Here is a 14,004-nt window from a genome sequence, read left to right on the forward strand (position 1 = left end):
ATGAAACGGACCTAGAAATGTATGCGACCAAAGATGAAGGAATAGTTCACGACACTACAATAAGAATAACAAATGCCTAAGTTCAAATTCTGCCGAAGAAAAATTTACAGCTATAGACATTATTGTCTAATAGCATTTGCTGTTCTGAAGACAGTGACGAGCCTTTATCAAAGAAACAAAGGACGCCGCAACGCAGTTCTAGTTATAGATCGTAGAATGTATTTCCGTGGCCCACTGTAGTATAAGTGGAGCAAAGATGTCTTAAAACAAAGCTACACCTGATGCTCGGGTCCATGTTTATATGTAGTATAGACAGCAACTGTGACACAGCTACTTGGAATGGCATCCATAGTACACAATAGTTGAATACCAATAAGTAGCCAGCCATTGCAGCAGCGCAAGTGGAATGACCTGTGACTAGGTTAATGAAAACTCTCCAGTAACATGCGGCAGCAACACTAGCAGTGCAGCAGCAGCAGCACTGCGACAATTGATGCACACATATGGGCAAGGAGCATGAGCCTGGGCACTCCAGTGCATACACGTACAAATATGTATGTATGTATGTGTGTATATGCCATATGTGTGCATGCAACACCATTCATATGGAAATTATGTCTTACAAAATCACATAAACTTGCAACGCAACGACACACACAAACGTACACTCTTACACGCGCGCATTCGCATGAGTAAACATCCACAAAAGGCAGGGGCTGGCCGACAAACATACAAGTATATATATATAACCGTACATATATGCCACTGCATACTAAAGTCATGTGTGTTGATAATCATAACTAGCATTCAGCGCTCTTCGCCTGAAGCTGGACGAGAATTGCTGCTGCTGCAACAACAACAATGTGTGCTGTTGCGGCTTGAGCTGAGTGGGCGTTTTGCGTTGGCTTTTAGCAACCATCAAAATGGTTAAATATTATTTGCTGGTGGTTATGTCGGAGGTTGGTCCTTCATCGTGCGCACTGCCAACTTGGTGGCCAATATCAATAACTGCAGATTGTGATCGCACTGCGATATGGCATTTATTATATCAGCGAATTTTTCGCACTACACAGCAGCAATGGAGGGACTGTGGTTAAATATACACATATTTTGGCATTAAAGTGGAATTTTGTTTATAAAATACTAATAAGTTCAAGTGCTATCTATAGCAAAATATAACTTTTTTTGTTAAATAAATATTATTTTTTTTTCTAAAAATTAGCAATAAAAATCATAAAACATTCGGCTATAATCGCTTAAACCGGTTCCTACGCCAAATATATATACACTGGTGGCCACATAATTAGGGACAAAATAAAGTTGAGTAAAACACGCGTTTCAGTTCAATGTTTTTAGCACTAAATTTTCGCCTAGAGACCCACTGTAAATTGCAACGGTATATTATAACTGTGCTCAAAAATGTAGCACGTTTTTGAGTGACAAATTTAGACACCTTTACTAAAATTCGACGGTTTGATGAATTTATTGTATTTTGAGTGTGCTGGTGCTTGGTCACTTAATTAAGGACACCAATTTTTATACTCTCGCAACCTGTTGCACAGAGTATCATAGTTTTGTTCACATAACGGTTGTTTGTGTCACCAAGAAATATAAGAGTTAGATATGGGGTTATATATACATAAATGATCAGGATGACGAGTAGATTTGAAATCCGGATGTCTGTCCGTCCGTCTGTCCGTCTGTCCGTCTGTCCGTGCAAGCGATAACTTGAGTAAAAATTAAGATATCTTAATGAAACTTGGAACACATGTTCCTTGGCACCCTGAGGAGGTTGCTTTCGAAAATGGGCAAAATCGGTCCACTGCCACGCCCACAAAATGGAGGAAACCGAAAACCTATACAGTGTCATAACTAAGCCATAAATAAAGTTATGAAAATGAAATTTGGAACATAGGCTCCCATTAGGGAGGGGCACATTTGGATGTAATTTTTTTGGAAAAGTGGGCGTGACCCCGCCCCCAAATAGGTTTTTTGTATATAACTCGCAAACCAATAAAGCTATATAAACCAAACTTTCTGCAGTCGTTTCTTTTAGCCATTTCCTTATACAGTCCAAAAATGAAAGAAATCGGATAATAACCACGCCCACGCCTTTTACAAAGGTTAGGTTGAAAATTACTAAAAGTGGGTTAACTCCCTAACGAAAAACGTCAGAAACACCAAATTTTCCATAAGAAAAGGCAGAAGAAAGCTGCACTGAGATTTTTTTACAAAATGGAAAATGGGCGTGGCGTCGCCCACTTATGGGTCAAAAACCATATCTCAAGAACTATTCGACCGATTTCAATGAAATCGGTACATAACACTTTCTTGACACCCTGATGACACGGGTGGAATATGGGCGAAATCGGTTCACAACTACGTCTACTTCCCATATAACCCAATTTTGAATTCCATCTGATTCGTTCACTTTATAATGTATTCATAAGGAACCAATGAAGCTAGCGAAATAAAACTTTACACAAATACTGTATTTGAGCTGTGACATCACTTGTGGAAAAATTGTCAAAATCGAACCATGACTTTTCAAGGCCCCTGATATCAAACATGAAGAACTCAGTGCCTAAGGTTAATTTTTCACCGAAAATATAGGTAAATCCCTCAGATATTTTAATGTAATTCATTCCCTCTGAATTTTTTTCTTATAACAGTTTCTCTCTGTACCTGAAATGGTAAAAATTGGGTCATAACTTCCCCCAGATCCCATATACCTAATTATAAGTAATATTAAATTAAGTGAGCGTATAGTCTTCGATACGTTGTATCTTGGTGGTGAAAACGAGTGAAATCGGTTTAGGAATTACCTCAGTCCCCATATACTATTTATGATGATTTTCGTTATTCTATTGAACTTTATGCCGAATATATGGGTCGAATTGTGTTGTCTTTATAAAATTACATCAATAAATTGCGAGAGTATAAAATGTTCGGTTACACCCGAACTTAGCCCTTCCTTACTTGTTTGTATTGGATTTTTTATTATTTTAACACAAAAACTTGCGGTAAGTTGTATAAATCATTTGTATATTAACTAAATATTCAATATCAAATAAAATAACTGTTAGATATGGGTCGAGAAAAGAGTTGTACTCCAGAATTGAGGCAAATGATTATTTACAAGTACGTGAAGCAAAAAATGTCCATTAGAGCCGTAGCGAAGGAACTTTTATGCTCAAAATCAATGGTTCACAATGCTTCACAATGGGAGTAAAATAAGAAAAAAAAACGGCCCAGAAAAACTACTTCAAAGGACGATCGTGTAATTTGTAGAGTTTGCAAGGCGAATCCTTTTTTAACTTCCAGGCAAATTCTTGGCACGATAAACGATCAACTGACCAACGATGTATCAACACGAACCATCAGATGTCGTCTTCTTGAATCGCAAGAAAAAAACTGCACGTATCAAACAAAAACTTAAAGAGTCGTATTAAATTTGCAAAGGAGTATATCGGAAAACCCTTAGATTTTTGGAAACAAATACTGTTGAGCGATGAATCCAAGTTTAATTTATTTGGTTCAGATGGGAAACAATTTGTTCGTTAAATTTTCAATAAATCTATACCTTAGAAGATAATAAATATGGTAACTGAAGTTTAAAAAGATATGTCGCTTTTAAATTATAAAATAAACCAATATTTTAAAAGAAAACGGAGTGTCCTTAATTATGTGACCACCAGTGTATATATAATCGGCCCGGATACCATTCAAAACTAAGCTGAGATTTCGACTATCAAACCTTAGATAGAACCTGGTTCAATCTGCGTTTCAACCAACATCGGAAGAAACGTTTTCTTATTAATGGTCGTCTAATAATAAATTCCGTTATATACAGAGGTAGTCAAAATTATTTACACATCGGACGTTTTTTTACAAGTTTCACACAAAAATCTTTCGCTTGTTGTTGTTGTTGTCGCAGAGTAACAAAATGATATGTTGTTGTAAACCTTGATCTTTTCCTGAGCGAATGAAGCCAGTTTGGCTAGAATTACTAGAACTATGGCGGAGAAAGAAACAAATGAACTGAAGACTCGCAGTAGTCAAAAGTATTTACACCCTGCGATTTAGCCTTTATCCTTGGATTTGGTTTAAGCAAGAGTAGTGATTGGCTTCTATTGCATTCATAACTAACTAACAAAGACTTAAAATATAAAATTTGCTAAATAAAATGCCGAGACCAGTGGCATTAAGGACTATAACTAGATTGGAGACTGTTACTAAGTTTAAGACTCGGGTTTCGGCTTCGGAGTTACTTAAAATTTATAGAATTTGATGGAATACTGTTTATAATGTTATTAAAAAGAAGGACACGAACAATTGCAAGGATACTTTAAAGAGAATTGGGCGGAAACCTGTGATAACTCAAAGAGAATGCAGAAGATTAGTAGGAACTGTCATACAAAATCCCACAATCATCGAATCAGCATATTGCATGAGCAATCAACGATGCTACACTGCTCAGGACATTTAAAAATAGTAACATAAATACCTACGTTGTGTATAAAGATGATCACTTCCGAAACCAAAAAATATTTGCCTTAAAATGCGTCCTAAAGCCTGTCGCATGCAAATAAGGCTGAATTTTAGTTCCAGGGCTTTTTAGTAAACGATTTATGCATTTACCACGTGAGAAGAAGAATAATGCAGCTTTGACGCTAAATAGAGTCGGGAGTGATGATTTTTGATTTTTTTGATTCTTTGGGGAAATTTTCCTTACTTCTGTTTTGGAGATTTGGTACTAATTTAGGGACCCTAAATCATTCGGATATATCAGAATTCACATGACCATGCCATTGTAGTGGTCCGTCGGCCTTTTCCAACTATTGACTACATTTTACAACAGGATTATGCTCCATTTCATAAAGGATCTTTACCTACAAAAGTTTTAAATGAAGCAAATCAAGTTGACCCCCGCACAGCCCTGACCAAAACTTTAGTCAAAATGTTTGGTCTTTCGTTAAACATCAGAGGACAATTGATATAATAACCGAAAACGCCGAAATTACCGACATTTGGTCTACATTAACTGTTAACTTAGCGCACAATTGTGTTGAATCAATTCGGACCATAAAGCAGGCTGTTATTGATGCCAAAGGCGGTGTAACCAATTATGAATTTATCGCCTTAGAATAGTAACTTAGACTAAACATTAAAACTAAAAAAAATATCATTAAATAAGAACAGGATAATAGAGTTCAAGTTGTGTGTAAATACTTTTGACTACTGCGAGTCTTCAGTTCATTTGCTTCTTTCTCCGCCATAGTTCTAGTAATTCTAGCCAAACTGGCTTCATTCGCTCAGCAAAAGATCAAGGTTTACAACAACATATTCTTTTTGTTACCCTGCGACAACAACAACAACAAGCGAAAGATTTTTGTGTGAAACTTGTAAAAAAACGTCCGATGTGTAAATAATTTTGACTACCTCTGTATATGGGTATGTACGTAATTAGTGCCTTGACAATTTCAATACTATCAGAATTATGTTACGGAATTATATTCCGTAAAATAATAAACAAGCGTTGCCTACATTTCAGCGCAGAGAAAATTATTTCCAATTCCGAAAAATGTTCCACTTATAATCTTTTTGATACAAGAATCTATACCTAAATCTAGTGGAAATTTTGGTTGAGAAAGCAGTTTGTAGCCAAGTATAGCAGACCTCATTTATAGGCAGAGGTGCCGTAATTGCTACTTGTGCTGTAATGCAGTTCAATATATTCAGATATGTTCCCCAATTGCAAAATCCACTTCTGCCTTCATTGGTCTTCTTCTCACATCGGAGGTTTAAATAAATTTATACTAAATGCAATATGGTACATATATGGAGTATAAAGTAAACATAACCGACGAAAAAACTCATATTCGATATATTAAAAGTAAAGGAGGTATGGAGAATTTGTATTAGATTAAGACAAATTCACGTTTAATGTCGATATCTTTATAGATAGAAGCTTCAGTTAAGCTAAGTACTGTAAGTTGCTGAGATTCAAAATTGCATTTAGAAAGTGATGAATTGGTTATTTCAATTGAAAGATTTAGGATTTTTGAGACCAAATACTTTGAAAATTTACTAGAACACAAATTCCTTAACAATTTCGAAGAAATCAGTATACTCTTTCATCGGCAACTCATATATTGAAAATGCAGCAGAATTCACCAGAATATTGTAAAGCAAAACCTTTAACAATATTTAACAAGTAATCAACACATAAAGCACTCTAGGTATTAATAAAAATAGCGCAATAAGAAGTGCTACTCGTAGTTGTTTATGCAACACGCTGTGGCACTTGAAAGTGCAATCAAAATGTGCCAACTGCAATTTCCTCACGTCACCCACACTAGTCACCAACACGCAATATATCAAATAATAACTGTTTGGATTTTTATTGCGCGCGTTGGCCTATCAGATCGTTATGACAGCCACTAGAAATTGCTTCCGCTTTAAGAATTATTTCTAATTACAAGCTGGATTTCTCTTACACTTGTGTGCCGCTCAAGGTCAACTGATTGAGGGAAGAAAAAATGCTGTTTAAGAGAAGAAAAATTATGCCACACATTATATAGTATATTAAATAGTTGTCAGGAAGTTTGAGATTACTTTACTTTTCATCTGGAGTGAGTATTTTTGAGAATCATTACGGGATTTCATTTTAATGATAAAGTTTTACAAGCTTTAGATATCTAGTCACATCTTGAGGCCGTGAAATATTTCGACAACAAGTGAAATTCTCAAATATTAGTTCAAAATGTACTTTCTAGAGACATCCATAAAAAACTTTTGGTCCAAATAAATTTCTTTTTGACTCATGAATAATTTCTAAAACTTGTAATCTGCTCGTTTGTTTCTAAGGTCTATGGGCAAATTTAAAATGTCATATACCGTAATCGATACCTCATCTTATGCAGCTTGTTTTCATTTAATTATAAAATTTTCATTTATTTCGTTTCATTTCTCGATTCAAAAAAGACACGCGGAGAAGAATCTGCGTCAGTACAAGAAAAAGTTTTCTAAATAAAATGTAAATAACTCATGCTTGTTTCGACGAAATAATTATTAAAGGAACATATACGGCAGCTAGGGTTACCATGTGTACAATATGAATACCATTAATATGTTAAAAAAGATCTTTGAGCAATTCTAATAAGGGTCCACCATTCAGGATAAAATTTCGAACCGATTGGATGCATTTATATAGGGCTGGATACTAATAGAAGCACGATAATCCGAAGTTCCAATCCAAACTGTTGATGAAGAGTGGGCCACAATTACAATCGAAAATGGTAGTAATCGAATCGCGGTGAGCCGGCTCAATCGTCATTTTTTCTTTGTGTTTGATGGGGTTGGCAGCTAATCATTTACTGTTGAGTTGTTCCCCTACGGCCGAACTCTTAATTTCTACAATTAGCCCATTTTAACCAATAGAAGAATAATCGCATTCCATCAGGACAACGCCAGGCCAGACTCAGCGATAGTGACTTGACAGAAGCTTGATCAGAGCTTGCTTGGAAGGTTCTTATGCATCCACCTTATAGTTAGAGTCTGACACCAAGTCATTACTACCTGTTCCTGTCCTTCGAAATCCCGTGACATCGCCCAGGAGGTGGAGTTAGTCACCAACCCATTTTAAACCATCTGCAGAACGCTGGATACACAAAAAAGCTTGATGTTTGGGTTCATCATGATTTGACGCAAAACAACCTTCTGGGCCGAATCAACTCCTGCGATATGCTGCTGAAACGGAACGAACTCAACCCATTTTTAAAACGGATGGTGGCTGGAGACGAAAAATGGGTACGACAATATCAAGCGAAAACGTTCGTGGTCGAAGGCCCGTGAATCGTCCCAAATCGGTTGTGCTGTGTGTTTGGTGGGATTGGAAGAGAATCATCTACTATGAGCTGCCCCATATGGCCAGACGCTTAATTCCACCATCTACTGCGAACAACTGGAAGCAGACGATCGGCCAGAAGCGTCCAGAATTGGCCAACAGGAGGGGTGTAGTGTTCCACCAGAACAACGCTAGACCTCACATTTCGTTGATGACTCGTCAGAAGCTACGGGAGCTTGGATGGGAGGTTTTATCGTATCCACCATATAGCCCGGACATAGCGCCAAGTGATTACCACCTATTCCTGTCCATGGCGAATGCCCTTGGTGGTGTAAAGTTGAACTCAAAAGAGGCTTGTAAAAGGGGCTGTCGAGTTCTTCGCAAATAAGGAAGGGGATATTATGAAGTTGTCATCTAGATGGAAACAGATTATCGAACGAAACGGCGCATATTTAAGCTAAATCATATCACTGTAACACTTTTTATAAAGATATTTGACAACCTAATATAACCCAACACCAATATGGAATTGCAATTCAGATAGATACTCGGAAATATTTTTCAACTTTATTTCAATGATCTATACATCTCCCCATCAAACTAACAGCATCTAAATACAAATATCTCGGCAACTCTATGCCGACATGTCAGAATCTCGCCCACTCAGTGATTGTATCACATTGTGTCGTCGAACATCTTGTACGCCACTCGACGACGGCGTGTCTTTGATGTGAAAATGGGTCGGATCAAGTTTCAAATTCAATCAAAAACTGTCAACGCACTCAACGCAAAGCCAACTGGAACTCTGTAGGGAAATCCGTTGTTGCTGATGCTGATGCCATATTGCTGACGTTTTAGTGAAATGGAAACCATGACTAGTGTGCGCGCACACTTTTTTGCAGTTTTGTTGCTCGTTCGCATTACAAGTGACTAGTGTATTGAATGTATGCATTTGTGGAGAGAATGGTAAAAGTTCTGAATAGGAAATTTTGTTTCATTAGTTTAAGTTTTCACTGCAACAACAACACACAACAAAAATCATTGCGAATGAAATAAACTGCGTGTAATCGTATGATTTAATGTATGAATGTTTGCAATATGCAAAATTAAATGTAAGCAGAGTTGAGTTGGAAGTGCGGAAGAAGAAAAAAAATTAAGTTTTCAAAGTCAATGCTGGGGATGTAACTAGTTTAACGGAAGTAGAGATAAATGAGATCAAAACAAAAACGAAATCATACATTGGCTAGATACAATACATATATGTACACATTTCAGATATATATACATTTGTATATCCATTTTAAATGAACCAATATGCATTTATAAAAGCTTACAGTTATCAGAGAAGCATCTTTACGTACACTAAGATGTAGCATGCAACTAGTGATAAAGGACGAGTAAAAGTTCATGTTATCTTTATTATATAAATGTAATTAGATATTTTAGCGGATATTTAGTAAAAACTCAACGGAAGTTTGATATCCTGTGATGTTTATGATGGGCTACTAAAAAGAAGCTTGGCTAAAAATGTAGAATGGTGAGGCTTAAATATTTATATTTTTTGGAAATATTAAACACTTGTTCACTGTATCAAAGTAAACGTTGCATTAGTGGAGGAACTTTGAGGGTGTCTTGTGAAAAAGTTTGTCGAAAATTCGACCCAAGCTAAGTTTTTTTGAATTGAAGGAATTTATTATTAAAATGTGTCCGCCATATTGGACCGCCATTTTATAATTTTGAAAATTAACGTCAAATTCGTAATCAACGATCCTAAAAACCCCCGAGTAACGAGTTTCAAGCGAATTTGAAAGCGTCCGCCATATTGGGTTATGGGAGGTTATGTCAAAACCTTGATCTGATGGGTTTAAATTGATTCGGATTCAGCGACCCCAAAAACGTCTAGTGCACATAGTAAGATCCCAAACCAGAACAAACATTTTATTTGTGTGGTTCATTAACTCATGGGTACCTAATCTACTAATTTTTCAAATCTGTGGATTGATAATTTCAAATATGATAATGAATATCGATTTAATATGATCATATGACTTATGAAATCTATTCAAAGTTGAATATTAAATACTTTTGGCGGTGAAAAGCAAAACTATTCTTAAATATGCCTATCAAAATCAATGAAACAAACGAAATGTTTGACTAAAATAATTTTCGAATCAGAAATAACTGAACCGTGAGTCAAGATTTAAAAGATCGAATGGGTCATTATAAAGATTTAAAAATAATAATTTAAAATTTAAACAAATCAATTTACTAAGAAAATGTTATTTAAGGGGTTATGGGTCGGCAGGATTTTCAAAACGTCTATTTTTCATAAGTGTAATTTCTTAAAAATACTCTCTGATAATTTGATCCGATAATCACTTTTCGAGTTATTCGACAAATAACAAAGAGCGCTCGGGAACTCCAAAACGCTCGGGTGAAACTTTAAATACGTGCTCCTCAAAACTATGTTTTTTGAACTGGTGAAAACTGTAACTCGAAAACCGCTCAGCCGATTGTAATGAAATTTATACAGCTTTTAGAATACATAATAAACTCAGGCCTGACCGACTAATTTTTTTATTTCAAAAATTTCGCTTTAATTACCAACTGTTCCCGAAAATCTAGAAAAAATTATAACTTTGGAAAATATAAATTTTTTTTTTGAAATTTTCCTTACTTCTAGTCAAAACATTGTGTAATAATGCCATATTATTACTTTTGTAAAATAACATGATTTAAAAGCAAAAAAAAAATACTGAAAATTCTCATTTTTTCGGATCTCTGACTACCCTTTTATATATAGTAGTTTTTTTATAGTCCATTAGTCCAGTTTTTGTGGAAATTTCATGTACTGATTTGCCTCTTATTCGTATGTATAGATCATATAAGTGATATTGTTTTAACTAATCCGAATCTTTTTGTGTATTATATATTGCCAGGATTAAATATTGCACTGATTATAAACTCGTGGGCCCCTAATATACGAATTCTTCAGCTCTGTAATTAATTGATAACCTGATTGATAATTCCAAACAATATAATTAATATCGATCTAATTTATATGAATTATGAATATATTAAAAGATTTTAGTCGGCGAGAAAGAACCACATTTGAAAAAAAATTGTGAATTTTGCTTTTTTGTTTTCTGCTATAAAAATCGAAATTTTGGGAATTAACTGATAATATTCCATTCCATTCGTTTACATGTGCTGAGTGTACCCTACAAATTTCATGTCATTCGGTCAAGTCGTTTTTGAGATACACTGATTTTTTAAACTACTTCACTTTACTACCGTATTCGAGGCATATTAAGAAAGCAATTTAGGAAAAAAATCTAAAAATGGATTATATGAACTCATCAGACATCCGTTTCATAATATTATTTCAGAAAAAAATATTTAACTAGTTGGATATACATTGATTTATCTTCAGAGTCAGAGCATTTCAGTCATAATTTGCGTACCGTACAGAACTGGGCGAAAGGTCAAGGCTTGGGTTGAAGGGTTGATTATATGTGTTTGACATCGAATAGATAAAAAATCGCAGATCGAATGCGGCAAGATTCTTAAGAAAATAATTTGTCTCTTTTTATACTATACCAGCAAAAAAACAACTATGATTGACTATATGCATTACTGAGCTAAAACCATTAAAATTAAAGCTAACACCTTTTATAGGTCAATTCACACCACAAATAAAAGATTAAGTTCACCCATAAATATAAAATAGAATTATAATATATAAAAATAACAATCTTTTATTGAAACTGTACATGTTTCATTCACATTTATTTGCAGCATACATCACTTTTGGATGACAGTTCAAGTAACGAATGAGCGCATGCAAACAAGCGATACGCAGTAACAATGGATGGCGAACCGATGTCATTCACTACGTTGGCGCTGCTGCTGCTGTTGGTGATAGCATTCGTGATGTTTGCCTGCCATTGTTTGGGACCGCGTGCAAATACATGGATGCGTTCGAATAAGGAGGAGAAGATAGGACTGTCGAAAAATAAACTATTTCATGCGAATGGTTATATGGTGAGTGCAAATAACAGATAGCGATGCGAATCAATATTTAAATGTTATTATTTTTAATTCAAGATTCATTCGGGCTCGGAATTTTTGCTCAGCAATAGCGGTAGCTTTAAGCGTTTCGATACTATCGACAAGGACGACTACCGACAGTCGGGCCAACAGCCAACACAGCATGCCACCACACCGCTGTGGAACCTCGCTGGCGAGGGGGAGGTAGACTCCAATATACCGCCACAACCACTGCGTCCTGCGCCAGCACCGGGCACACAGCCGCCCGCCAGTGCAGGACATATAAAGACAGTGACATTTTCATTTCAACAAATCAATGAGACCACGCCGTCGAATCATGAAACGAACTCGCATGGGCGCGGCAGTAGTACGGATACGCCATACAAGCGTTCTTCAATGAAATGCACGAATGCGGCCATACCAAAACCACTTGATGCGCCACCACCGCCACGGCTGTCGGCCTCATCGTCGGCATTGAGCGCCAGTGCCATACCGCGACCCGTGGCCAAGCGGCAGGTTTCATTGCAAAATGTTGGTAATGGCGGTGGTGCTGCGGTCATGGTTGGTGGACATATGGAAACAATCATAACAACTGCAACTACAATACAGGAAACTGAAGCTTTATCCTCAACAACAACAGCAACAACGACACAAGCCAACACAAATGGCCAAAACACACACAATCATCCGAAAACGTTGAAGCGTCGTAATTCCAGCACAAATCCCTTTCTATGTGAATCCGCTGAGAGCTTACCGGAATCAAACACTGCCTTACAACAACCACAACAACAGCAACATCAACAACAATCACCACAATGCAACACAAATGCGAACATGCTAAATAATGCCAACAACAATAGCAACAATCTAAATGGACACATTAGCAATGGCGGCAGCGATGCTCCATCACCAACAACAACAACAGCAAACATAAATGGCTCGTGTAATCCCTTTTACAGCGAGTCATCGCCTCGTGCAACAGACGCGATAACGGTTGACACCAACAATCCAACGCCCACATCATTGAGCGCGAAATCACTACAACAACAATTTCAAGAATTCCGTAATCGCTCCTTTTCCACGACAGAGGCGTCGGAAGACTCCGAACTCAAGTCACTTTCAAGTGGACTACGGCGTCTAACACAAAACTCTACGAACCCCTTCACCGGCTTGACGCAGCGCGTACAAAAGGGGCCACACATGCTACAGAAAACCATTTCCGAAGACTTTCTCTTCCGCAAAATTGGTGTGAATGCAGGTGGCGGCGCACACAACACACATGGCACCCCAAGCGCGATTGGCAATGGCAATACCACCTGGACCTTTGGCCGTTCACTGTTGCGTCAAGATTCCCTAATGAGCCTTGGACGACGCAATAGCTCACAATGTTCACTCGATTCGACGACCTGCGGTTCGATGGAGGGCATCAACTTGGAGCGCGCCATCTCATGTGACTCGGTGAACTCGGACACATCATCGGTGTTTGTGGGCGAATTGGATCAACCGTATACACAGATAACCGGCTATCTGTGTGTTGGCTTGCAATATGACAAGTGAGTTTTTTTTACCTGAAGGGGGAGGCGGAATTGGGGAGGGATTGAAAGTAAGAATATGTCCGCTCTTGTAAACAACAACAAAAGGCAATGTGTGTGTGCTTTAGGCAAATGTTAGTGTACTTCAGTTAGCCGCATTAGGATGCTTGCCTGCAACACAGCCACACTCATAGCCCATTCGTTGTTGCATTAATAAGCTTGCGCATATGGCTAAGCACACATGTGGCAACCTTTGTTTTCCACGCGAGCACTGTTCACTATGTACATGTGTATATACGAGTATTTACGGCAGAGGGGGCTATGGCACTTATGTTTTATGTGCTAACAACCTTTCAAGTGTGCAATGTGCATTCACCCGAATCATATGCTGCATTATTTTTGTTGCAAATGTTATCTTTGTTGTTGCTAGTGCATTCTGTTACTATTTTCTTTAGCTTTGTTGTTGTGTTCTAACCAACAAGTGTATATGTATATATTTATGTTATAAATTCTACACATATGTATATTTACACAATAATACCCTAGAGGAAATTTCAGACCCAGAAGATCAGA

The 14,004-nt window shown here is 37.1% G+C and overlaps 1 protein-coding gene across 1 annotated transcript in view; it reads left to right on the plus strand.

Annotated features, from left to right (window-relative positions):
• The window catches only part of LOC105216220 (uncharacterized), a 28,548-nt gene that overhangs the window by 10,869 nt on the left and 3,675 nt on the right, over nt 1–14,004 (plus strand). The window contains exons 2-3 of the mRNA XM_011190605.3: nt 11,648–11,893; nt 11,957–13,452. Coding sequence (XP_011188907.2) covers nt 11,717–11,893; nt 11,957–13,452 — 1,673 coding nt within the window. The 5' untranslated portion in view covers nt 11,648–11,716. The remainder of the gene's footprint in view (nt 1–11,647; nt 11,894–11,956; nt 13,453–14,004) is intronic.

Source organism: Zeugodacus cucurbitae, chromosome 5, assembly GCF_028554725.1.
Source record: "Zeugodacus cucurbitae isolate PBARC_wt_2022May chromosome 5, idZeuCucr1.2, whole genome shotgun sequence".
Lineage (NCBI taxonomy): Eukaryota > Metazoa > Arthropoda > Insecta > Diptera > Tephritidae > Zeugodacus > Zeugodacus cucurbitae.